Source organism: Coturnix japonica, chromosome 15 (assembly GCF_001577835.2).
Source record: "Coturnix japonica isolate 7356 chromosome 15, Coturnix japonica 2.1, whole genome shotgun sequence".
NCBI lineage: Eukaryota > Metazoa > Chordata > Aves > Galliformes > Phasianidae > Coturnix > Coturnix japonica.
This window is the reverse complement of record NC_029530.1, coordinates 7,750,467-7,776,408: the sequence shown is the minus strand read 5'-3', so window position 1 is coordinate 7,776,408 and position 25,942 is coordinate 7,750,467. Positions and strand designations below refer to the sequence as shown.

At 39.2% G+C, this 25,942-nt stretch overlaps 1 protein-coding gene across 1 annotated transcript; it reads left to right on the top strand.

Annotated features, from left to right (window-relative positions):
* On the top strand, nucleotides 1–24,911 carry SLC5A1 (solute carrier family 5 member 1). Its single transcript, XM_015878220.2, has 15 exons — nucleotides 1–344; nucleotides 2,574–2,645; nucleotides 8,724–8,828; nucleotides 10,730–10,789; nucleotides 11,113–11,217; nucleotides 15,493–15,598; nucleotides 15,859–15,939; nucleotides 16,640–16,860; nucleotides 17,816–17,951; nucleotides 18,392–18,499; nucleotides 19,520–19,670; nucleotides 20,268–20,436; nucleotides 21,512–21,727; nucleotides 21,975–22,077; nucleotides 22,865–24,911. Exons 1-15 carry the CDS (start codon nucleotides 255–257, stop codon nucleotides 23,083–23,085), a joined length of 1,944 nt encoding a protein of 647 aa, XP_015733706.1. The 5' UTR covers nucleotides 1–254; the 3' UTR covers nucleotides 23,086–24,911.
* The last annotated feature ends 1,031 nt before the right edge of the window (nucleotides 24,912–25,942 follow it).

Here is a 25,942-nt window from a genome sequence, read left to right as displayed (position 1 = left end):
CATTCCTTCTTAGACATCTGCTCACCAATGTTAAAACCCTGACCACCTTTGGCAAGGGGAGTGAACTCTGAGATCTGCAGAACCTGTAGCAGGGGTGCAGTGTTTAGGAAGGAAGTGTTGTCAGAGGAAAAGCAGCAGCTTCAACTTGTGTCCCAAGACAAGTGAATCTTGATGACAGCAGTTTATCATTAACCTAAACGCTGCAAGAAGCATATAAGGAGGGAAAGAAGAAGAAAGGCAGAGACGCATCCAGGATGGAATCCACCACCATAAGGATCAACAATGCTGCGGACATCTCTGTTATTGTCATCTATTTTGTGATAGTCCTGGCAGTGGGAATATGGGTATGTTGGACTTTAATTTTCTATTTTCCTTTCTTTTTTTTCTTCTTTTTTTTTTTCTTTTTTTCTTTTTTTTTTCCTTTTGTGCTTGACGAACAGGTCGTTTTATAGGATCCTAGGAAAATGGCTCAGTAAATGAAAATGTGTAATTATTAGAGATCGCAGTGCTTAACTGAGATGATTAATAAGTATACGGGGAGGAAAATATGGGTATGTACTGAAGAAGGAAAGATGATCTGGGGAGAGAAATGTTACATGGATTGAATAGAGATAGTGGAGAAGGTGGAGTAATGGAGTTTGCATGGGGAAGGATCCAGCCATGAGAGGTCAGGTCAGCAAAGCCCAAGCCAAGTCGGTTTGCTGGCTGAAAGCAGCCTAGGGGCTGTGAGAGTTGGCTGTGTGAGGTGGTGCTGTGGGAAACAGTAAGTGAGAGTTGAAGGGAAGTAGTGGAGGTGGAGTCAGTGTGTGAGGAGGGCAATATGGGCTAGTGTCTGAGGGGTAAACTTGCTGCTGTGACTGTGGGACAGACTGAGTGCTGCAGGCTGCTCTCAGCAGAGCAGTGAGATGGGCCAAGATTGTAGCTGCCATTTGAATGCAGCATTATTGTGAATATTTGCCAGAGGGACCTTGGCAGTGCTGTTGAAACTGTAAAGAAGGGACAATTTCAGGGGTGGAAAGAGATGGCTTTGACTTTTTGCTTGTGATCTAAGCAGAGCTTTACCTCCTGCCCCTAGGCAGGCAATGCAGAGTATGCTGAGCCCTGCAGGGGGGAAACTCATTGTTTAACCCTGAAACAAAGGACAGTGCTTTCACAGCTAATGGGGAAAGGCAGATACGATCCTATTGGTGATGAACTATTTGGAAGTAATGGGCCAGTACTGTGAGTTACAAAGCTGTAAACCGTGGAATGTCACTGAATTTCCAAGCTGCTATTCTGAGGCTTGCTCTTAGCTTGGGGCAAGTGCTCCCGGTCACCTGAACATCTGACTATTAACAAGGTAAATGGTGGCCTTGTCCTTCTGTAATCCTGTGCTTGCCAGGAGCATCCCAGTGGTCCATTTCACAGAACAGGGAAATGTGCTGCAGGAAAATCCCATCCCCTCCTAGCAGCCTGCGTTATGAAGAGCACAAAAAATTGGAGGTGAACACAGTGTGATCACAGCCTGGTCTTTGTTTTTTCGTCATGGTAATAGATTGAAAAATGTAGTAACAAATCTGAAGACCTCAGTGTACCTGTATATCTTGCTGTCTTGTGGGAAGAAACTGGGTCTTTGCTGTGGAAGTCTTAACTACCGCTTTAATCAGAGGTCTGTGTCAGTAAAGGGCAGATAGGTAATGTATTCCGAGTAATTCCTGGAACCATTTGTCTCCAGCAACAATGTGTTCTTTATTGGACAAATGCTTAATTCAACTACTCTGTGTAGTGAGGTGGAAATTTATTTCATATAAAATATTTGACTGTTTTTCTTCAGTTCCTCCAGTGTTTGCCCGTTCAAAGTCCATAAGTGGAGACAATGGGAAACCACTATTTGATCAAGGTCATTAATTAAAGTGAAGGAAGCTTCCCTCTAAAGCCCATCCTTTGTTAAAAACAAACTGAGTGCATGAAAAGGAAATTCCAGCCTAGTTTATTTGAACTTTAGAGGAAAGTGAATATACTGCTGAAACCACAGCAAGAAAATTGATTTTTGCAGATATCTGTTTGAGTTGCATGATGCTGAAAAGCTGCGTACCTTCTGCTCTATGAACATACAAAACTCAGTCTTTTCTTAGTGCCTAAAATCAAAGAGATTACACCTTTAATGAAGTGTTCTCGTGAGATTGAATTTGTACACTGGACTTGTAGTTGAGTGATCAATTATTTTGTTACATTTAATGTTATTTTAATGTTCTGGTTTTATTGTAACATGAGATAAAGCCATGAAGCTTGAATACTTAACATAGACCTAGAGACAAGAATCACTGTACAATCATGCAATCATCTGAATTGAAAGGGACTTTCACAGGTCATCTAGTCCAATTCCCCTGCAGTGAACATGGTCATCTACAGTTTAGTGTTATTGTTTTCTTTGTCATAAGATAGTTCTTTCTAGCCACATTTTTGTCACTTTACCCTCCTGTTTTAGCAGTTTGTTTTTAGTCAGTATATAGCTTGCCTATTATGATTAAAATGCAATCTAATCATTCTTCTTTTCTCTTTCTCTCTCTCTCTCTCCTTTTTTTTCCCTCTAGGCTATGTACTCAACCAACCGAGGGACAGTAGGTGGATTCTTTCTGGCTGGACGGAGCATGGTTTGGTGGCCGGTCAGTGATATGTACTCTATGTGTGTATAGAATATATTTTTGCTTCTGTATGTGCATCCAATTCTGTATCACTATATTTAATCCTTAAATATGAAGTATATCTACAATAGTGTTGAGACTGTAATGGCTATGTAGACGTACCCTACTTATCTTCAAACTCTCTCAACCCACAGTGGTACAATACTAACTGTACATCAAAAGCCAACTGACAGACAGTATAAAGTGTTGGGGAAGTTGTGCTGAGCTCTGAGTTGTCTTGATGTGACCATCTTACTTGAACTTAGATACACTAATGATATCTGAGTAGATAAATCCAGTGTTTTGCCTTTTGGTTCATTTAATTATTGTTTTTTAATGTTTTGAATTTAGTATTTTCACTGCTCTCAAAGAAGCTGACTTATTTTGATGTTATCATGGAGAAGAATTAAGCTACTGATTCCTTTGTATTGCTCTAGTGTCTCCAAATTTGGTAACAAGTTCTGGTCAAGAGAAAATCCTGGAAAGATTATGCTAAACTATCATTAGAACATAGTTTCAAATTTATTTAATGATTATCTGTGACTTATATTGTTTGTCTTTGGTGCTGTTTTCACTTCAAAGGTGGAGAAAAGCACTAATAGACACAAAACAACATGTTCATGGCCAGCCAACAGGCCCCTGGCAGAAATGCTGTTAGAAGCAATTGTCTATTTCTTCTAGATCATATAATATCTGTTCAGCATGACTTCTTGGACAAGAAGAAAATTTAGAAAAATCTTCATTTTCTGTCTCACTAATGTTGTACGTGCCTTCATGTGCTTGAACAGAAACCATGAACGTTCCTGATTTTGTGTTGTTTCAAAAATTGTCTTTGCTCTTCACAAGCCTTTTGATTCAAGATTCCACCCACACAGATTTGGTTGTGGGATCCATAGGGAGAAAGGGACTAAATATTTGTTCTCTAAAAATTTATTATTATTATTATTGTTATTGTTATTGTTATTATTGTAGCAGGTTACACAAATATCTACACTTTGCTCAGTCTTCTTCACGTCAGGGAGCTCTTGTCTGGCTCTAGAAGGAATTAGAGCTGTCATTTTAATGACATAAAAAGATTAAAGGCTAATGACAGTAAGAGATGTATTCATGTGGTAGAACAGATCTGAGAAAATTCAAGTTCCATTGGAAGCCTAAGGAAAGAGAAAGTTTTCTTTCTCTCTTTTTCAAGTTACTATGAGATAAAACCCATAATTCTAGGGGGGAAATTTAACTTGCTTGACTGACAGTTTAATCAGTGGGCTGGTTTTAACCCTGTGCAATTCTGTCTACTTGTCAGCAGTGAATATTAATACTCTTTTGTGCAGACATAAATGAAAACAGAGGTGGTAAGGCAGAAAAGACTCATCATGAGCACTTGGTGTGGCTATGGAGGCACAGAGAAGTCCTGATGATTCCCCGAAGACCCAGGGGCGGTTAACTAATACTGAATTCTCTAGCAACACAAAACCAGCAGATTCAGCTTACGTGAGCAGAAAGACAAAATAGATGACCCCATGTGCAGCATTTGCTGCTGGGACCATCTCTCTTACCTGCCCAAACTGCACAAGCTAGCATGGTTGAAATGCTGGTCATCAGTGCAGTCTGCAGATCCCCCCTTCAGTCTTTCCTTTTTCCATTTCACAAATAATTTTGTGGCCATGAAGGTTGCTTAGTATTTTACAAAGCTAAGTCTGTAGCTAGTCCTTTCTGGCTGTTTTGTTGAGGTCAGTTCTGTTATTTCACTGAAATCACTGTCCTTGGTGCTGTGAATGAGTCAACTCAGTAATTCCAATAGTTCATCAGCGATCAAGATATGTAGCTACGTTCTCACTGGTTGCCAGAAAGCTATCATGAGTTAATTGTATGGTATGAAATGCTGCTCCCTTTACAAAGTCTTTTTAGAGAAAAGGAGAGAAGAATCTTCAAGAAACTGGTTTTGGTTTCTTATGCTTTGAGGGAAACCTCTTCAGGATAGACCTGCTTGACTTTTTAAATATTTATAACCAGCTGTACTTTATTCCAGAGAGTCACAGAAGCTCAAAGAAATTACCAGCTTTGTAACACTGGACCGTGCAAACTAAACTTTGAACTTCTTCTGTTAAAATACTTTCTACTCTTGTAAGAAACTGAGCATCTGTTACTGAAGAACAGTCAGATTCAGCAGTAGCCAGTCTGTCAGGATTAACAGGTCTTCAGACACTATGAAAGTCAACAACAACAAAACCTGGATTTTGAAGCTTTTCTGCTTTGAATTCTGTTCTTCAGTTTCCATAGTTCTGCAGACAGCTGTATGCACAAAATTGTGAGTTACGTTAGATGCCTCAGCTCCTGAGACATAAACCCTAACAGGGCAAAGTAGTATTTGATGGGCATCTCATGTTCAGATATGGCTGGAAAGATTTACTGCATGGGTAGTAACTGGGAAGCATTTCAAAGTCAAGGACATAATGTACTTCAAACAAATGTCACTCAGTGTATGTGCTGTTATTAAAGCACTGATCTTTGTGTGCAAGGTAAGAATGAAAGGGAAAAAAGTACATTTTTTTTTTCCTCAGTTCTGCATGCCTTCTTTTGAACAGAACTGAGCAGTGGCAGTTTCTCTTATCTCTACATCCAGCTAAGTTTTACATACTCTTACAGTTCTCCCCACTTGATGGACCTGACATTGCTTTGAGGTGTCCGTAGGTACAACTCTGGTACATGTAAGATTAGTACTTTCCTTCCACAGATGAAGTAAAATCAGAAATTAACTTATTTTGTCAAGTTCCATATTAAAAAGAAAAAATAAATAAAGAAAAAAAAAACAACAAAAAAGATGATGAAATATTAAAAACGAAGCTCTGGTAGAGGAGGAAATGTGAAGATCTCTGCAGAATCTGTCAGAATGTTTCAGCCAGCCTGGAGGTGCTGTCTGCATCTCACAGGACAAAGGTGGGAAGGTATCAGATGAGTCTGCTTATGGCTGTGCTGCTCCCACAGCTGTTACACTCATTAAGAGACAGACGCCTTACCTGACATATACTGTGTCTCCATATCTCTCTGACCATTTAACAGTGTTGCTTAATTTGGCAATTACACAATACAGAGAATTTAAAGAAAATAACCAGAACCTTGGAAAAGTCACAATAGTATTTTACTGTAATAGTATTTTACTGATTTTTCCAAAGTGACTGAAAGTGATCTCATAAAACTCCAGTAGGGTTTTATCTTACCTACAGGATATAGTCACAGCTGTGAGTTAAAAGAGAAGTATGGAAGTGGTTGGAAAGTAGTTCTGAAGCCTGGGAATAAGAAATTTCTCAGAGAAGAGGGATTTGAGAAACATCTTCTTCAGGTGACTCAGAAAAGTGACCTGATGCTGCTGTGAAGGAGCTTCTCTCTTCTCTGTAGAGTGGCTAAGGGCAGATAATCTCTTTGCCATAGTGAAGGCTTGCTTAGGATTGAGGGAAAATGTTTGATACTGAATTAATGCTTTCAAACAGGAAAGCAGACATTAGGAACGTAGGATGACATGTATTAGCAGATCCTGGGAGGGAGAAAATAAAGACATTAACTACTACCACAGTGGTAGTCACTGATTTGCAAAGAGCATTGTATATATGGTTTGAAGCAGCAAGTGCCAGGATGTCAGTGCATCCTAAAGTTAATGAAGAGTGCCAAGTGAAACAGTTAATGAATAACACAGAAAAAGCATAATGATCATCATCTGCCTGCAGTGTGATAGTACTTTTCCTGAACAGCGTACCCTTGTTAAAACCTGACCCCTTAAAAGATTTAAAAGGAGTTAATGTTCCACATTCCAGGTTAGCTCAGTTTTTTGCCCTCTTTCCCTCCTAACAGCTTTTGTTCCTTTCAATTGACTCTCCTCCTTACTTTTCCTCCTCTTTACTTTTCCTCCTCTATCTGTTGTAAAAATCAATTCACTAACATGCTGCTGAGAATGGCTAACAATTCCAGCTTCAGCCCATCCTCTGGCTAATGGCCATGCACATGGAGGAACTCAAATGTACAGGTCTACTCTCTTAGTGGCACTCTGCAGAGGAAAGAGGCCAGATACAAACACGCAGCCTATTTCAAATTTAGTGTGCTCTGTGGTCATTCCAGCAAGGGCAAAAGGACCATCTTGTCCAACTCACTGGGCACAAGCATATTTGGCAGACATTCTCTCTAACCGGCTTTTAACTGCATTTCTCATTAATTCACACTTCCCAGCTATGATGTCACATTCTACCTTTGGAGACTGTGTCCTTTGTTACATATTGGTTTTGTAGCTCTGCTGAACCAGATGTTCTTTAATTCAGAAAACAAACTTTAGATATTTAAAGTGATATGTGCACTCCTGTTGTTTCATCCTAAATGTGGTGGTAATTTTGCATTGCTTTGTTTGGTTTCCTATTTTTCTTACAATACAGTTGTACTCTGGGTGGAGTTTGGAACACATTCCCAGTAATTGCTGTGCTATATCTTGTGTTTTTAGGCACTAGGATACATCCTACTGTAGCTTTCTTTTCTGAGAGTTCTTCATTAGCTGCTTTCATTACTTAAATCTTCATGCAGCACATTTCAAACTTCTGGAACAGGAGAGGGAACACATTAAGTGAAATCAGTGGTTAATGTGGTTAATCTTTTCTGGTGAATGCAATTTCTGATAACCTACATTAAAGTTTAATTATCCATCTGCAGGGAAAACAGCAGAGAGCAGTTACTGATGTCTAGATTTAGTGCAGTACTGACTTCTAGAAAGCTGTAAAAAAAATTGAAGGAAAAAAGACTGGAACAAAGTGAACTTAGAGACAGAAATTCCCTGTCACAGCAGAAGAGTAGCTTGTCTGCATAAGGATTAAAAGATAACAGGGGATCCAACTGCAGAAAGGAAGAAAAAAAGTAAATAAACAGTATGAGGATGAATGATTTGTTGCATATGGCAAATGAAGGAGGATAGGCTATTTTTCGTGATTTCTGAATTGCAAGAGCGTGAGTGCTGTTCCTGGCTATGGCATGGTTCTAGAGAGTAAACCTGATCTTCAGAGTGATGAAATCACTTTTATCCCCTTGAATCTAGGACAGTCATTCTTGTGCTCTCAGAAAGATTGATTTAATTTTTACTGCTACACAAAGGACTCAATGCAATGGCTGCAGACCTGGAGATCTGTAAATACATTCACATTTATTCTAGGACCCTACAGATCAACCTGCAGTGAGTTGCAGGCAAGGAACAATTCTCCCTCTTGTAACTCCAAACATATTCCAAGTGCTTGTACTTGGGATCTACATAAGTTGAATGTTTAGGTGCAGATCCTGTATTCAGGGCTGTAAAAGAGTGTTTTTAAGCACTTTTAGGTCTTTCAGCTTAGAGGACTACCTCAAAGAATTCCTTTCCTTTGCCTTACCAGCAATCCAGCCTAAATCTTTCTTGGTCTTTCTCTGATCAGCATTTCTTGTGTTTCTCCCCATATTCTATCTGCAGGATCATTGCAACGTCTGGGGGGTCTTTGCAGCATTCCTTCAATATAGCTCCTTTATTTGCTTTATTTAACATCTTCCAGAAGTGTTCTCTCATCCACATAGCTTGAAGAATTTAATTAAGTTAATCTAATATCTTTTGACTAGAACCATGAAATCTGTACAGCTCTTACTGACGGCACAATTAGTCCCACAGTCTGTGGAACTTCAGTATGAAACAAGGAGTGCAGGTTTGACGCATGAGCACTTATTGTTTCCTCCTTGAGTAAGGCAGATCTGTGTTGCTGTCTAATTGTTTGTGTATCACCCAAATGTCAGTCAAGCTTTGCAAATATTTGAAAGTTTGCTTTGGGTCCTAATCTATTTGCCTCAGTTGGAAGAAGATTTATGCAGCGTCATGTTCTAGACATGATGGCTAAAGTTTCAGATTTGTTGGGGGACAGAGAAGAGTAGTAGTCAAGGAAGTTGGCTGTCATTCATTCTCATCGTCATTACCTGATGACAGACAGGCCTGAGTTCAAAATGCCAAATGAATGTGTGTTTTTCAAGTTGTCATGAGCTGGGCTTAAGAATCAAGTCTTACCTTTCTGTTTCCAGATTGGTGCTTCACTCTTCGCCAGTAACATTGGCAGTGGACATTTTGTGGGCATAGCAGGAACAGCAGCAGCCGGAGGAGTTGCCATTGGAGGGTATGAATGGAATGTAAGTGGCATGAAGTTGTGTGAACATATTTGTAACATCAAAATTATCTGCACAGGTTAATTGAGATGACATTATCAAATAATTTAATGCTGTCAATTTTTTGGCAATACTCGTTTCTGTATGGATTTACAAATGCCAGTGTTATCTCCTACTTATCTTCCTTGGTCCTTGTCCAAGTGACTGGGAGATGATGGCCCTTTTCTGATGAATGAAGCTTTTTAGAAAATGTTTCATCCAAAGAAATCAGTGGATTCTCTTCTCATTATATCGTTTGATTACGTTTAATTATTGATAGAGAGCACTCTCAGACTGTAGCATGTCTGGAAGAGTTAATCAGCTTTGTAATCCACGATATTTTATTTTTTTAACCACCACTTATGGTTGCCATGTAGAATAGAAGTATCCAAGCTGACTTAAAATGAACAGCTTGGGGTACCAGCAGCAGTATTAACCGTGACAGAAGGATTCACACAAGCTGATTAAATGCATTTCCTCGAATTCTCAGATATTGTGGGTGTGGATAACAATGACCTTGTGGTGCTTGATTCACCTTCATTGAAGGGATTATACCAAAACTCAAAAGACATAATGAGCATTACATAGGTTTCCTTGCATTTAATTCTGTGCAGTGAAAGAAACCTACTACACTGAGGAACTGTTTTTTCAAACATATTCACATCTAACTCTTCCTCTCCTGGGAGATTATCCATGGGCTAATATAAATATACAGAGTACAAGAATTGTTGTTTAGTAGGAAGCAGTGATACATGCACATTTTTGGGAGTTACATTACATAGTTCGTTAAATAATTATGACAGAGAGACTCTTGACTGTATAATTCAATTCTCCTCTTGAAAGGAATCTGAAGTTTGGCAATTATACTGCTTGTGTATCTGTATTATCCCACTGAAATTACTTCTAAATTATGTTAGTATGATAGCAGATGCTGAACCACTCCTTCTTGTCCAGTTCTCATCTTTGATCTAAAGGCAAAATTCAAAAGATGTTATTGAAAACAAAAGTAACCTCTTGCATGGACAGAAAAAATGTAGAGTTTTTGAGCAGAGTTTTGTTTTCTATTTGTCTATCTAATTATGTACAGCTCTGTTAGTACTAGCTGTTTCAGTCAGAAAACTGACACCAAAATACAGTAAGGTCTATATTTCACAAAATGCAAATGGCAATTCAAAATTTATTGAGCAGTGATAATATAGAAATACCAAATCCTTAACTAAGTGCTTGTAGTACATATTGTATAGTGTGTGAGATCCCTGTGTCTTGTAAAACACTCAGACGTCTCACAGAAACTCAGTGCAGAAAGAAGTTAGAGAGATATTAAAAGTACTTCTTTACCCCATACCTGGGATTGCTGATATCACAAGATACCATTGCAGCACAGCTGATTCGGAGATAGAAGGTAGTCTGACTCTGTACCTGCGATGAAGCAATTAGCAGATAGGCCTCAGTTACTAGATTTAATTAAACATTATTTAATATTTCCCAGAAACTGTGGGCTTATGGGCTGATCACGTTTGAACAGCATGCTTTGAGAACAGCTGAAATAAGCTAGCATTGTTGATAGGGTGGCATTTTGATACTAGGAGGCAAACATACAACAGAAATCAGCAGTTTTTCTGCAAAATGTATTATCATGTGTGCTTCTTTTGCAAACTTAGTGTGCTCTTCAGTTTCCACAATGCATGACAAATCTCTTAGCCAGGATTTAATTCCCAGATTTTCAACCGTAAGACAAAGGATAGAGCAACACCCATCGCAGCCCCAAAGTAACCAGGTTTGGGTGGTTTCAGTGGTCTCTATCTGCTGTTTGGTCTGATAAGTGGTCTTAGGGAGTGCTGTCTAGAGAGAGGAATTTAATTCAGCTGATCTTCTCTTGACTGCAGGCTCTGATATTTGTGGTTATTCTAGGATGGCTGTTTGTACCCATCTACATCAAAGCTGGGGTAAGTAAAAACAGCGTTATGAATTCCTGTGCTGTTAGTTTTAATCTTCCTCTCTCTTCTTGTTTGTGGGTCAGGTCTGGAGTATTGCAAAGCCATTATGAATAGCACGGGAGATCTGATTACATTATAACTTGTCTATATTATCTGTATGTATATGTGTAATGATGATTCTCAAATTCTGAGTCCTGAGATGTGTTTGGTACTCTGCTTTTGCTCTCCTTTGATTCCTGGAGCTGCATTTGCAGCTCCGTTCCTTTGCCTCCCACTCCAACAGTATCTGAGCAGAAAGCTAACTTGCTTTTATCTGGGCCCTGTTGTCACAGGTGGTGACAATGCCAGAATATCTGAGGAAGCGTTTTGGTGGGAAACGGATTCAGGTCTACCTGTCAATCCTTTCACTGATCCTGTATATTTTCACAAAGATCTCAGTAAGTATAACTTCTGCAACAATTTTTCAATCCAAAGTTGATCTAAATAAAAGAAACTCTCATTTACGTTATTATTCACACAATTGGTTCTGTTGTTTCTGATTTGAAGTCTAATTGAACTAAGGGGGAAGACATGTAGTATGTGTAGTTTTCTTCTGTATAGTGAGATTATGTGCGCATAACTTTTGCAATCCGAGTTTTTTTGGCTCCTTGAACATCTCTGGGAAGACTTTCTTCTTGGTGTTTGTTGGGCTTTCTCTTTTTTTTTTTCTTCATGTTTTTAAGGTTTAATTCTAGAGCAGGCAAGAATGGAGAGAACCTCACATTGCATTACACTCTGTTGTTTGGGGATCTCTGGAATATATGGGAAAAAATGTCACGACCTATCAGTTTGTGCATTTTGATCTGCTTGAATCATCTGAGAAATAACAGCTGCTCTTGTCTAACCATTTAGTCTTAGAATCTTTTTGCAATCAGGTTGGGCACACAGCATCCCACTCCAACACTCTAGTAATTTGGCTAAGAAAAACGAGCATTACATTTTGGAAAAGGGTGCTGTTGGGTATTCAAGAACAGGATTTTTTGCCCCTAGACTTCATATTTATCCTTCACTCTGGTGAACACGCTATCAGCAATACGTGTAGCTGAGGGAAAAGTGCAAAGGAGCAATGAAAAAATGTGGATGATAGAAACTAGAGAACAAGAGAGTGGGGAGATGCAAAGGAAATGATAACAGCTGAGATGAATAGAAGAGAGATTCTTTGAATGGCTAAGTGGTTGCTATAAAGTTTAAGTTGCTATAAATTTAATGTTTATTAAGCGTGTTGTTGTGCTGCTGTGAAATAGTGAAGACAGCTGGTATTTTCCGTGTATCTTGAAACTGCTAAGCCTTTGAAGAAGTCCACAGTTCAGGTGTATTTGTCTGTTGTTTTTCAGAAGTTGCCATGGCAGATTACTCTTTGCCCTCTGCATGGGAGCTAAGTGATAATAGTGCAATTTAAGCTAAAAGATCGGCCTTTTGCTCTCATTCTCACATCTTCACGATAACTGATCCTTGCAGAGGTTATAAATTAAACAGCTTGGTACTATGTGGCTGGCCCCAGCGCTGGATTTCTGTATAGTTCAAAAGGATCAGTTAAATTTACTGTTGTTGTGCTTAGCTACCATAATCAGAAGTCCCAGGTATGTTGCACATGACACAGAGTTCTGGCAGTTTTAGTAGCTGAGAAACATTTGCAGTCAGATGACTCAGTCCTATTCTGCAACACATTTTGCAATAATCCCATTAACAAGTTATGTAGGATCTGAATTTACAATCCTTTATTCCCAGCCTCTATCACACCTAAGAGTTTAGTCATGAGATTTCATCCTGTTTCACTAGGGGTGTCTTGATAACAGGCAAGACACATTCTCCATTTAAACTTCCCACGTGGTCACAAGGCTGAAGCACCTTCTTGAGCACTTGTGGGAGCAAAGCAATAGTGAAGAGTTCCATATAGCAGTGGATTACCAGCGCTCCACTCTACCATCACAGCTTCTGATGGAATTAGTTATTCCAGATGTATGTGGTGAATTACCACAGAACTGGTTTTCTGTGCTATGCAGGGGAACATCTGGAGTACAACTGCTCTAACTATTCTGACACTGTCAGTCTCATGTACAAATGTGGCTCTGATTTCTGTAGTATACAGACTTTTTCTGCATTGTTACATTATGTGACTATATTCAGTAGAGCAGGATTTGCTGAGGTCTAATGTACTTGCTGTATTTTATTTGCAAATAGCACGACACCCCGTTTTTAGAGGTTTCAGGTACTGCCAGAGGAAATAATGGTAGGTTTTTCTGTCCCATGCTATGCAAAACTGGGCCCAAATTGTCTTCAAACGAACCATCTCTAGGAGCACAGAGGGAAGGGCTGCTCCACCCTGGACCATAGCTAGCTTATTTGTGCTGTGCAGAGGTAGCACACGTCTCTCTTCGCAGGGACACGTTACATCTCCATATGTATCCATGTGCTGTCAGTTTGTGCCCTACCCAACCTGCAGATTTACATTTTACTTCCCTTTACTTTGCTGTCACCGGGGCTTAGCGAGATTTGGTGTAGAAGGATCTTTCTGTCCTGCCCTTGACAGGCAGTCACACCTAACAGCTTAACTGCCACTTATCCTTCTAGAAGAAGAGTGGCATGTTATGTGCATAGTTATTTCACGTGTTGATTCCTTCATTTGATATAACATTATCAAATGCTCTTTGTAATATTGTAATCAGGGTATTTTCCAATGAGTAACAAAATTTGTCAGGTCGTGTAACTCCTGGCTCACACTGTCTGGCATGCTGCCCACTGCTGTGTGATGATTAGATTCTGTATGTATGCATGTACCTGTACAAGTTTATTACTGTTTCTATCTTCTCTTGATTGTTTTTTGTATATTTTTATTGTTCCTTTCTTTTATGTTTAATCAGTCAATTGTCAGACAAGGCTGTGCTGTAAGGTATTCATCTTTGGGATCAGGACACACATGATCATTCAGCCCAAATGCTTGTGTAGTCAACTAAAAATCATCTCACGCGTATGTGCTTCCTAAGTGCGCAGTACTATGAGTCCAAAGCCCCTGGCAGCTGTCAAGGTCTTGCTTTATAACCATGTTGCTGATACTGGTAATTGTGCCAAAGAGTATGGTCTAGAGGAGATAAAATCAAGCGTAATTAACTCAATTATGATAAGACAAAAGAGAATTAAGTTCTGAAGAAATCATAAATAGATTTATGAGAAATCAGGGTATAGGTTTACCAACATAAGGGGAGGAAGAAAGATAAACTCATCTTAGAAATTCACAGTGTAGAATAAATTGTAGAGCACTGGGGATTCATTACACTGGTGCTGGATCCACTTGTGACATATGAAGGTTCCAAGTTCGTTACAATGCATTCTGCCAATTGTTCCTGCAGGGTTGGTGCGTGATTTGAGGAAAGAGCTCATAATGGGAAGATTATTCAGAGATGAGATAAGGATTAAATGGTATCAGTAAAAGGCTATTAGTGGAGAAATAAGGAAATACTGTAAAGAAATTATCTGACTGGGAGGGGGCAGCAGTGAAGCTGGAAGGTAACAGCAACTCAAAGTTGCTGATAAATTGCTCAGGACACTAAATAATTAACTGTATACTTCTTTGTTGGGGTCATTTTAGGACCATTAATATTTAATGCTATGTGGGCTAAACTAAAGCCAAGAACAATAAAAGACTTACTCAGACGTAAGCAGAGCAGTGGTGTGAAAAGGTGAGAAAAAGTATTCCCATAGGGATAAGAGACAAAGGACACAACCTGGCAGCCACTGGGAGATATGATCTGAAAAGACCTCATTACTAATTTCAGCCTAAAATCTGTAAGAAACTTAATCATCCCAAACTGCTCCAGGGCTGGACTTGGGGAGTAGAACCCTTGTTGTAGCTCACACCCTCCTTCCTGCTTGTCTTCTGCACATCGGGGCACTACATGAGGGTTTTCTGCTGCACTGGTCAGCACTACCTCATTCTCCAGAGTGAAGCAGTCCTGGCTTTGGCTACCTGCAGTGCAGTGCTTTGTAGCACTGATTGTGTCTGAGCACTACTAGGACTTGTGCTGTGAAGTGAGGCTGTGACTCCCTTTATTGCACCCTTGTATGGGAAGGGCGGGATACAGAAAGAAGGCATGCAGGTGGGATTGGGTGTGAATCCTTCATCTGGATGTTCAGGAGGTGATACAGACCTCTAAGGAAAGGATGACTAATGGCAGCTCATTAGAATTGCACTGGGGTGGATCAGTCTTACTGTAAACTTAGGTAAATAACCTAGATGCAAAATATTTTTAATTAAGGAGATTATTTAATGTGATTAAAATCCCAGTAAGAAATAGATTGTTATTCTGAAAACTGAATAACTCCTTTTTCACACAAGAGCCAAAGGTCTCTTCTGTTAGCCAATGACTTGTCAATTATTCTCACAGGAACTTTAGATTTGTGATAAATCCTTTGCTTTTAATTCCTGTGTGTCCTGAACTAGTGAGACTAGTTACAGCACATGTATGTAAGCAGTGAAGAAAAAGGGAGAGACTTATTGGCATGAAATGAAGAGCCATGCCATATCTTGGAGGCATCACAGGTCCCAGTACTGTACATAGCAGTGAGTGAGTTTTCAGTAAGGCTTTATTGAAGTCCATCAGTATGGAAGCAAATGTGTGATGTAACATCACCTAGAACCTATACCTTGTCTAATATATCATTTTCATCTCTTACAGGCAGACATATTCTCTGGAGCTGTGTTTATACAGTTGGCCATGGGGCTGAATCTGTATGTGGCTATTATTATCCTGCTTGCTATTACTGCTCTTTACACCATCACAGGTGAGTTTACAGAGCAGTCTGATAAAGTAATTAAGTTAGAGAAGCCAGAAAAAAGAAAACAGGGAGGTCGATAAGATGGGAAAAATAAAAACACAAAAGGGGTGTGATCCACAGGGATCTTTGTTTAAAAGAGAGAGGTAAAAAAAAAAAAAAAAAGAAGAAGAAGAAAAAAATATATAAAAGAGAAAAGAAAAAGAAGAAAGATTTTCATTGAGGCGTTTGCAGAGGGGCTGGCTCACCTGTTTGTTCTTTGTCATTAGGTGGCCTTGCAGCTGTGATTTACACAGATACATTGCAGACGTTTATCATGGTTGTGGGATCTTTCATTCTCATGGGATTTGGTAAGTAAATCACAGTGCTGACAGCAATTGATCCTGCAGCGTGGAATCTCATTGTCTTAATTAGCAAATTTCAGTTCTGACACCTGTTTATCAAGGAGTGATGTAGGCATGTTGCCAAGCAATTTGGTCATTGAGACAACTCCATCCCAAAGAGAGCAGGTAAATACGTACGGTACTGTAAAATACTGTGAGAGAATGGGACTTGTGATGGGTAATGAGGTAGAGTTGCTGATGATACTCCTTAGAAATTCAAAGAGTAACTTTTTTCCATAAGATGATAATTTCATAGATTTTCAGATGCTATTGCTTGAAATTTCTGATTCTAAATGAAGAACTGTTGTCACATTGCATGGTTTTTCTGTGTTTTTAGCTGCAGACTTGTGTTAAAACAGCTCACAAATCCTAACACCTTAAGTAAGTCTTGTAGTTCACCAGTAGATGCCATTATATTGGCAGTTATGTCTATGGATAGAACTGAGCGTGTCCAGAAGCCTGTATGTCCTTTATAACAGAAAGCATACTGTGAAACAGAACTAATAGGAGTGGACCATAAGAGAGAAAGAGTGATAAGATTCTGTCAGATTTCAGTTCCTTCCATTTCTAGCTATTCAGTTTTTAGTTTTCCTCTAGACAGGTCTAATCTGAAATTAGATTGTCAATGTTACATCCTTTATCACTACTCTTACTTTCTATTTTTCAGCATTTAGAGAGGTTGGAGGGTATGATGCATTCATGGAGAAATATATGAATGCAATTCCATCCAATATCACCTATGGAAATACTACAATTGATCCAAAATGTTACACTCCTCGACCGGATGCTTTTCACATCTTCCGAGATCCTGTCACTGGAGATCTGCCATGGCCAGGGCTTACTATTGGTTTGAGCATCCTTACTCTGTGGTACTGGTGCACAGATCAGGTAATGTTGAAGCCTTATGCCTTGCAAATGCAGAACACAAAACTATGCAGACTTCTAGTATGATCTAAGGTTCTTCTCCTCCTCACAGTTTGGTATTCAAAACTAGGTCACAGAAATAGCAGTTATTTTAGGATTAGTCAGAGCGTTTCCAGCTTCTGGTTTCTAAACTCGTCCTTTATTAAATGGCTCCATTTTAGGGCTGTTGGACCATATGTGTGCAAGAAATTGGAAATGGTTCTCTCAGTTCTTCTTATAAACTGCCCAGAAGATACAGTGCTTAATTCCTTTCTCATGTTTTTTAATGTATTACTTGCATAAGAACAAGGAGAGAATTTGTAATATGAACATTTACTAAAGAAACCTCATATCAAATGGTCTTAGTTGGACTGGAATAACTCCTCCATTCAGTGATCCCAGTTTGTTTCCTGTTTGTGTGGCTTCCACCTTTGCCTGCACCGTTTTGGGTGGATTTTCTTTATACATTTGGTCAGTCTGGAGACTTTCACCATTTCTTCCTTCCCTTCAGAGCCACCATCCAGCTTCACAGACCGATCACACTGACATGAAAGTAGGAAAGTGTGCTCCTGCAGCTGTGACATACATACAAGTTCAATCTAAAGAGAGTGATCTCTCTGATTTCTGAATTGTGAGGAAGATAATTTTTCACAATTTATAAAGCAAATTAAAAAAGCAATGTAAATATCTGTTTTCTTCCTTTTTGTCTCTTTAATTTGCTTTATAAATAACTTTTGAGAAAAAAAGTATATTAGCTGAATAAATGATATTTTCCTTAACTTATATTGAATGTATTTTCATGTAGTGTTAATGTTTTTCTGGTGGTGGAAATCATAAACAGAATCTTTCACCATCACACAGGTACTTTGTGTCTGGAATGTGGCTTGGTGTGGTCATGATATTGATTGAGTCACGCGTGCTTGTCACGTCTCATTGACAGGTTATTGTCCAAAGGTGTCTCTCTGGCAAGAACATGTCCCACGTGAAGGCTGGATGTGTGATGTGTGGATACCTGAAGCTCTTGCCCATGTTTATCATAGTGATGCCTGGAATGATCAGCCGAATTTTGTATACAGGTATACACATACATTTACAGGGATGATAATTTCCTCTTGCTGCCAATCTTTCACTGGCAGTCTCTCAAAGTTTCCTTTTCTCTGTCATAAATACCTGTTGGATTGTCATCTTGTCATACAGTTGTTCAGGCACACGTGAACAAATACTGACTACACCGAAAGAATCATAGGACAGAGAAGAGATGGTTAGGTTGTTCCTCTGTTATTTGATGTGCTTTTCTTGTGTTACTGAGTACTGGTCTGACAAATTGATTCCGGTGTTTTATGATCTGCAGCAATTTTTAGTATTTTTTTTAAAGAGAAAAGAGACAGTGGAGGCTTAGAATCACCTTCCAACCTACTAGCAGACCAAGAATGATATAGAATGTGTCAGTCCAGTGGTTCATTGTGTATTTGTTGATATGACCTGGTCTAACCATGTCTCATTATCCTCTTCCCAGATGTGGTGGCTTGTGCTGTGCCTGAAGTCTGCCAGCAGGCCTGTGGCACCTCAGTTGGCTGTACAAATATTGCTTATCCAAAAATGGTAGTAGAACTTATGCCAAATGGTAAGACACTATTTTTGTTTGTTGTTTTGGAAAGGTGAGGCTGCCAGACTGTAAAAATGAGTGCCAGGGAAAGCCCAAGTCTCAGATTTAGCTAAAATATTTACTGTTAGTCAAAGGGATAAGTAATCCCTATTGGTTGTGGCCGTAGGTGCAGAATAGTTGCATGCCAACAATGTCAGCTCTCAGCAGACACTGAGCAATGACGTTCTAATTGTGCTCCTTCCCCGTGAAGGTCAAAAGCAATGTACTTGTACTTTGCCAGCTTTATAAGACTGTCCCTGTCAGGATGTCTGAGTTGCAGGCATAAACCTGCAGTCCATATGCTGTAACGCCACTGAGGTGGGAGAAGACACTGTCTCATATAACACCCGTTCAATGAGAGAATGAGACACCAATCTGTAGAGAACTGAGTATAGAGAAAGAAGAAAAACTTCAGCAGAAAACTGGAGCTGATTCAGAAGACTAGAAAAATCAGATTACAGTATTATGCAAACCATGGCACTTCCTTGATCTCTTTATAATTCCCCATTGTTTCCTAAGTGTTGTAGATCGTCTTATTACTATCATACTTCCCCATACTATGTTGATTAGATCATGCTGCTTGGAAAAGTGGTTTTACCCCAGCTTTTAATCAGAGAAAGAAACCTGTGGCATCTGATTTACAAATATACCACAGCCAACTGAACGCTGCATTGAATTCAAGAGAAATGTTTTTATAGCTGTGGGTGAAGTCTGCTTAGTAGTTTTTATTTCAGCATCTAACCTGAAAGCATTTGCAAAGGAAGTACCTGTGCTCTAAAAGCTCAAGCTTTGTCCCATCAGTGCTGTAAAAAGCTTTTCAGAAGCTCAGCAGCATCTCTCTGCTTGCATTGCAAGAAAGTAGCAGGCAGGCATTAGCAGCTAAATGTGCCAGACACACGCATAGCTGGCTGACTTGAAAGGGTCAGACAGTCTGTATGGATGGTGCCATGTATTGACACGGCCATCCCAGCTAATGTATGGAGTGTCTTTGTTTTCCAGGTCTACGAGGTCTCATGTTATCAGTCATGTTGGCATCCCTTATGAGCTCCTTGACTTCCATTTTTAACAGTGCTAGCACACTCTTCACTATGGACATTTACACCAAAATTAGAAAACATCCATCAGAGAAAGAGCTTATGTTAGCTGGAAGGTAAGGCAGAAATGCAGCACACACCTGGGATGCATTGCAGACAGAAACCTTCAAAAAAGTGCCTGAGTGAAAAATGTGTATTTGCAGTGTTCAGGCAGTGCAGCAGTGGCCTCCTGTGGCCAAGCAGGCTGTCCTATGTCTGCTTTCCCTTCTGGATGTTTTATGATAATAATTTCCAGATCTTATTCCCAATTTAATAGACGGTTGCTAAACTAATGTTCGACTCTTACCTCCTACTGCTGTTCAAAGGAAACTATTTGCAGATATCAGATATCTTTGTAGGCTTTATGCTACAACATACTCAGCATCAATGAACTAGTTCCTCAAGCTGATTTGCTATTGATTCTTCTCTTGTCATAACAAAGGAAAAAATAAGTTATTTTCTGTGTTTTAATTTCATGCTTAGCTGTATGATGACTGGTGTATGACAGACACAACACCCAACTTGAATTACTTTTGTTTGTTCAATGGTAATTGGCCATTTCATTGATTTTGCTGGTTGAAATACAAAATAGACATTTAAATTATTGATTAATTGCTATTTCTGATAGATGCTTCCAAGAAGGTGGCTAATGGAATATCTGGCTATGTTTACAGGGCATTTATGTTGGTTTTAATTGGCATCAGCATCGCCTGGGTTCCTGTGGTGCAGTCAGCACAAAGTGGGCAGCTCTTTGATTATATTCAGTCTGTTACCAGCTACCTGGGACCTCCCATTGCTGCTGTCTTCATTCTTGCCATCTTCTGCAAGCGAGTAAATGAGCAGGCAAGTACAAACTAGCAAATAATTGAGCTGCATGTTGCTTTAGTTATCTTTTTGGTTTTTTTAAACCAAACATATCACCTTTCACCTTTGTCTTGAATGCTATACACATATGTCAGCAAACTTTTCAACAAGTATGCTGTTGTTTCATCCATTTTTTCCCATTGCTTTTTGGATCCGTTCTAGGAATTGCTGATTTTTATTTTTAGAACAGTAAATTGAGAAATATTTCAAGTAAGTAACTCAGGAGGGATGAGGTCTGGATTATGCTTTGATTGGACCATGAGCTAGCTACATTAACTGGAATCTGAGATATTCTAAAGACTCAATATTCAGGACTTCAGTTTCTTTCCTATAGTGCTAGGAATAATATTTGCTACTGGTTTGTTCCAAGAACAAGTTTCTTGAGGAAGCCTACAGAGAAAAAGCCATCTTTCTGTTTTTCAATTTGGCTGACACTTTTTCTATCTGCTTTCCCTCAAGACCATTTCAGTGGTTATCTGTGCGCACAAAAACCTGCTTTATGCACAAGGGGATGTTCCATCTCCTATCCCAGCATGTAGCTGCGTCTCACAGATGGACTGAATTTTTGTGGAAATCTGAGGTTGATCTGTGATTGTATCTGGAATTTTGCCTGGTTTAGAATGTAATATCATCATGTGTTTGCGTATGGAGCATTCTTCAAAGCTGGATAAGCAGATAAACATCAAAGCTTAAAGTGCATAAGATGAACTCCAATATTGTGATTGTTTACGTGTTTTATCAGTACGTCTCATTCAGAAACATCCTTATTTTGGTTAGAAATTGAATTAACTTATTCTACTTCAAAACCTTTTTCTGACTTTGACCAGTGACAAATTAAAACTCTTTTTGTTTTTGACCATCAAAACTAGAATATGTTTAAATTGGGACTTCTAGGTTTGTGTTACAGTCATTAGTCAATTGACTTCACAAGCTCATGGAATGGCTGAAATCGCCAAAGTCAACATAACGTGTCAATCAATACGTGCATGTTTCCCCAGCAGCTCTTCAGGAGTTACGTTGTGCTGGTTTTGCTAACTTCTGTCCCTCTCTGCAGGGTGCCTTCTGGGGCCTGATAGTTGGGCTGCTGGCTGGGCTCGGTAGGATGATATCAGAGTTTGCCTACGGAACTGGTAGCTGTGTGGCCCCTTCCAACTGCCCATTCATCATCTGTGGGATTCACTACCTTTACTTTGCAATTATTCTTTTTGGGGTTTCTGTCATCGTTATCCTGGCGGTCTCCTTCATGACTAAGCCGATTCCTGATGTACATGTGAGTATTACTGTACTTCTGCTCCTAGAGAAATGAAATTTTCCACTAGTTTTAAATAGTTACTTGGTATATTGTCACATTTCATCTATCTACACCTTGTAAGAAAGCAAGGGAGATAGTCTTCATTTATATGTCATCAAGCTTCAGTGACTCCTAATGATCTAAGGTGCTGACTTAACAGACATTTGCGATGCTGTGTTCTCTGTGCACTCAGGATCTAGTTTTAAACTTCTTTTTTTAATGGCAGCTTTATCGTTTGTGCTGGACTTTGCGGAACAGCAAAGAGGAACGTATTGATCTTGATGCAGAGGACGAGGAGGAGAAACCGGATGAAAAAGATCAGGAATCAGGTAACTGCTGAATAACTTCTGTTGCAGTATCTGAGATGCCATCAATATGTTTGAGAATCCCTATTCCATTCCTGAACAGATAATAGCATACATAGTTTTCATAGAAGAATACATCTCAGCAACAAAACCTCAACCCAGATCTAAAGGGCTAGTAAGGTGCTTGCCAATTCACGAGTCCTACTGTAGATTAGAAGTGACAGGAGAAATTCTTGTTCTCTAGGCAGCTAGGTACCAGTTCTAGGTCTGGTTAGTGGTGTACACTAGCAGAACTGCATGTATCTGGCACTTGCAATGAAACAAGAATTCGTAGAGTGTAGTAGCCAGAACTGAAGGAGCGAGGGCATGGTGCAGGACAAGGGGAAAGCGAATTGCCAGACATCTATCTGAGCAAAACCTCCTGCTTCCTTTGCTGGGCTTCTCATTCTGCTGCCAAGTTCCTTTTCATAAATTAATTTAATTAGAAGTGTAGAATGTAGGGAAAAAAAACAGATAACAGGTTGAGTGTTGCAGTGTGATCAACTTCTCACATAGCAGATGAAGTCTCTATGCTGTAAAAGGCCTTCTTGCAGTATTTAGAAAATCACAGTTTTTTCCAGGTGAGCTGTGAAAACACAGCATTAATTTCATTCTTGTACAGCCTTGTACTGCATTTAAAGGCTTCAATGCAACTAAGACCATAAATCAGAGCTACGATATTAAATATAGGAAGGAGCTCAGTCATGGAGAACTTCTGGTGTACGCAGCAGTCCATGCTTGCATTTTGTGACCAGTATGCTATTCCTTCCAGTTTCAGAGGCAGGTGAAGACCCGGGATGCCTAAAGAAAGCTTACAACTGGTTCTGTGGCTTAGACCAACAAAAAGGACCCAAACTGAGCAAGGAGGAAGAGGAAGCACTAAAGAAGAAACTGACTGACACATCAGAAGTGCCACTTTGGAGGAATGTTGTGAATATCAATGGCATCATCCTACTGACTGTGGCTGTATTTTGCCATGCCTTTTTTGCATAAGCCTCTGATTGCAGTTCTGAAATCGTACTGTATTGTCAAGCAGAAAAAAATCAGTTGTAAACTTGCACAGTTAGATTCATTTAGTATTTTCATGCTCTAAGTTTGTAAAAATCAGGGTAATTTACTCACTGATTTTGTGATCATAACTTCAACAATCTGAAGATCCAGAGTACCAGGAAGGAGTTCAAGAAAGAGAATTTCCATTTAGAAATTGAATCAGTCCAGGATTAATAGAGGTTCAGAATTTTCATCCAATATTCTCTCTTCTCATGATACATTTCATGTTTTAGGTGCAGAACACCACTGCACTAACCATTGGCTCATTTCATGAGCCATTTATCGGGGTTTGTGAATTATCTTTGGGGGCCAATGATATTATTTTATTTTTCAACTCTTTCTCTTCTGATCATTCAGGTTCTTGTTTTCCTTTGTCTACAATAATTTGATTACTAAAAAAAAAACAACAACATAGAGGCCAAACTGAAAAATCACTTTTGTTCTCTCCAAGCACAGCAGTAAGGGGCTTTTGTATATAATAGTGCATTTGATATTGTGTCTAACTTTCTATTATCTCCTTTTTCCACTTTCATTTTCTACGGTATTCTTCATCATCTCATGTTTCTCAGTAATGAGAATGAACCATCTGAACTGATTGCCTTATGAAACTGGTCGAAAAAGGATTCGATTATTCTATCAGGAATTCTGCTTATGATAGATGCTCTGTTTAAGGTTAACTTCAAAAGGTCCCCCTCTTGTATATTTTAATATGTATCTATACTTGAACATGGCACTCTTTTTATACAAAATGCTTGTATTATATATACATACAATACATTATATATAAGCACATATATGCTATATATCAGAATACATGTATGTGTGTATATATATATTTATTTATTTATTATTGATCGATTCCCATCTTGGTATCTCAAAGTTAATTTCCACCCACAGTTGTTAGGACCTCTTTATCCTGGAGATGGTGTTAATGGTTCGCTTCTTTCTATGAGCTGTACTACAAAATAATCCATGAACGTTGTTAAAAGTCCAAAGCGTGAGTGCTGGTTTTGCATTTTTCTTTTCAGAACGTTTGAGGGCTTTGTAATACTTTTATGAAAGACTATAAATCTTTCTTATGAAGACTTCATTGAGAAATACAATTCATGCTGTATGAAATTTCAGTATGACAGTGTGAGTTCCTGAAGAACAGCCACAGCTGTGGGATATCAGCTGAGTCAGTCTGATTGGCTCCACTTGCTAAACGTGAGACCTACTGGAGACACAGGAGAAGGTAGATGTGACTCTTCAAGTCAAGAAGCAACGAATCTCATCATCTATGGGTAATTCAGCCTCCTGGGGAATCAAATGTAGAAAGAAGACATTCACTGCTGAAGTCAAGTAACGTTCCTTGTTACTGTTGAATACATATCGTGGTGTGCTGTGTTGTTTCATAGCATTTCATCACAACGTGTCTTCCCACAGAGCTGCACTGAGATGGGCACATCTCAATAAAGATGCTGTGGCCTCTGTGTGCCCCACTATGTTGCTGCCAGCTCCTCCAGCTTTAGTCCTCACTTTATCATCTTCTGACAGTATCTTCTCTTCATTTACATCTAAAGCAAAGTTCTCTGCTGGTCCTAATTATAAACCCTGCAGTATACTGGAAAGGTTTGCATGAGCCAGACTAGATAAGTATGATATAAACATCAGTGCAAGCTTTTTCTTGCAGTTAATACAGTGAGAGTATTTTAAAGACCGTGGAATGAATTGTATTTAATGGACTTTGAAGTCATTTATGTATTAAAGTATTTGTATGTTTTGAAGCATTTGGTGTCCACAAAATGATGAGAACTCTAAAGAATGTAACAGAAATCAGAGAAACCCAATTTCTTCTCTAGATTTTGGTTCTGCTTAATAGTAATGGACAACAAACAAGTAAGAAAGCCTTAAGAAAAGGCCGATTCCTCCTTGTCATATTTGTTACAGAAGGAAAATACAGTGAAACTACACAACCACTTGGATGAAGGCAAATAACACAAGTGATTTCCTGGTAGCGGATCAGCCTTTAGATGACCTCCTTATCAGTCACAGTCACTTCATCTTCTTACCCAGGGTTAAAAGATATTGAAAAATTAACTCTGCGTTTGACAGAGGCATTCATTGTTTGTCCTCAACAAACTGCTTTTGTTCAGGTCTGAGAGCAGCCCGTTGTAGGGACCAAGGTTCAGATGTTTCCATGTAGTCTGACTTCTGTTAGGAGTGCTCCAGTTCTGTACAATTTCACATAGCCACGCAATGTCACCATGGGCGGCTTTAGATTAATAATTAATAGATTAACAAATGTCACCCAGGTTTGGTAGGTGTTGCATTCATGGTCAACATCACAGCTCTGTTTTAGACCATCCTGTAACATCCAGGCTTATCCTGGCAGATGAGATGTAGAGTTACAACTTACTCCAGTGTAGTAAAGTAACATCCAGTTCCATATACAGAATCATTTAAAATTGACTATACAAAACAAGATAAATTACAATTCAAACTTCACCCAGTAGCACAGTGCAGGGCAATTACAGCAATGATGCATCCAGAACACAGGCAAAGTGAGTCAGGTATTTTACTTGAGCATTAGATTACTTTCAGGCCCAATCCTGAGCAGGGCAACCACTTATCATTTATGTTTTCATTTTTCTGTATCATTCAACAAATGTATCAAAGTGCCTCACAAGTGTTAACTATTCTGGTTATAAGGACACTCTTCTTAGAGCTCAGAATTTGGGTTTTTTTCCAGCTTTATCATGGCAAAAGCTCATGCATTGGTGTGAAGCAGTTAAAGAGGGAGCTCAGGTCTGTGGCTTAA

What these genes read in the sequence shown, in the direction of transcription:
- SLC5A1 (XM_015878220.2), top strand. Translation starts at nt 255, where the DNA reads ATGGAATCCACCACCATAAGGATCAACAATGCTGCGGACATCTCTGTT. An exon ending in CAGCCGAATTTTGTATACAG is followed by an intron (nt 17,952 to 18,391) that starts GTATACACATAC and finishes TCCTCTTCCCAG; the next exon opens with ATGTGGTGGCTTGTGCTGTG. An exon ending in AGTAGAACTTATGCCAAATG is followed by an intron (nt 18,500 to 19,519) that starts GTAAGACACTAT and finishes TTTGTTTTCCAG; the next exon opens with GTCTACGAGGTCTCATGTTA.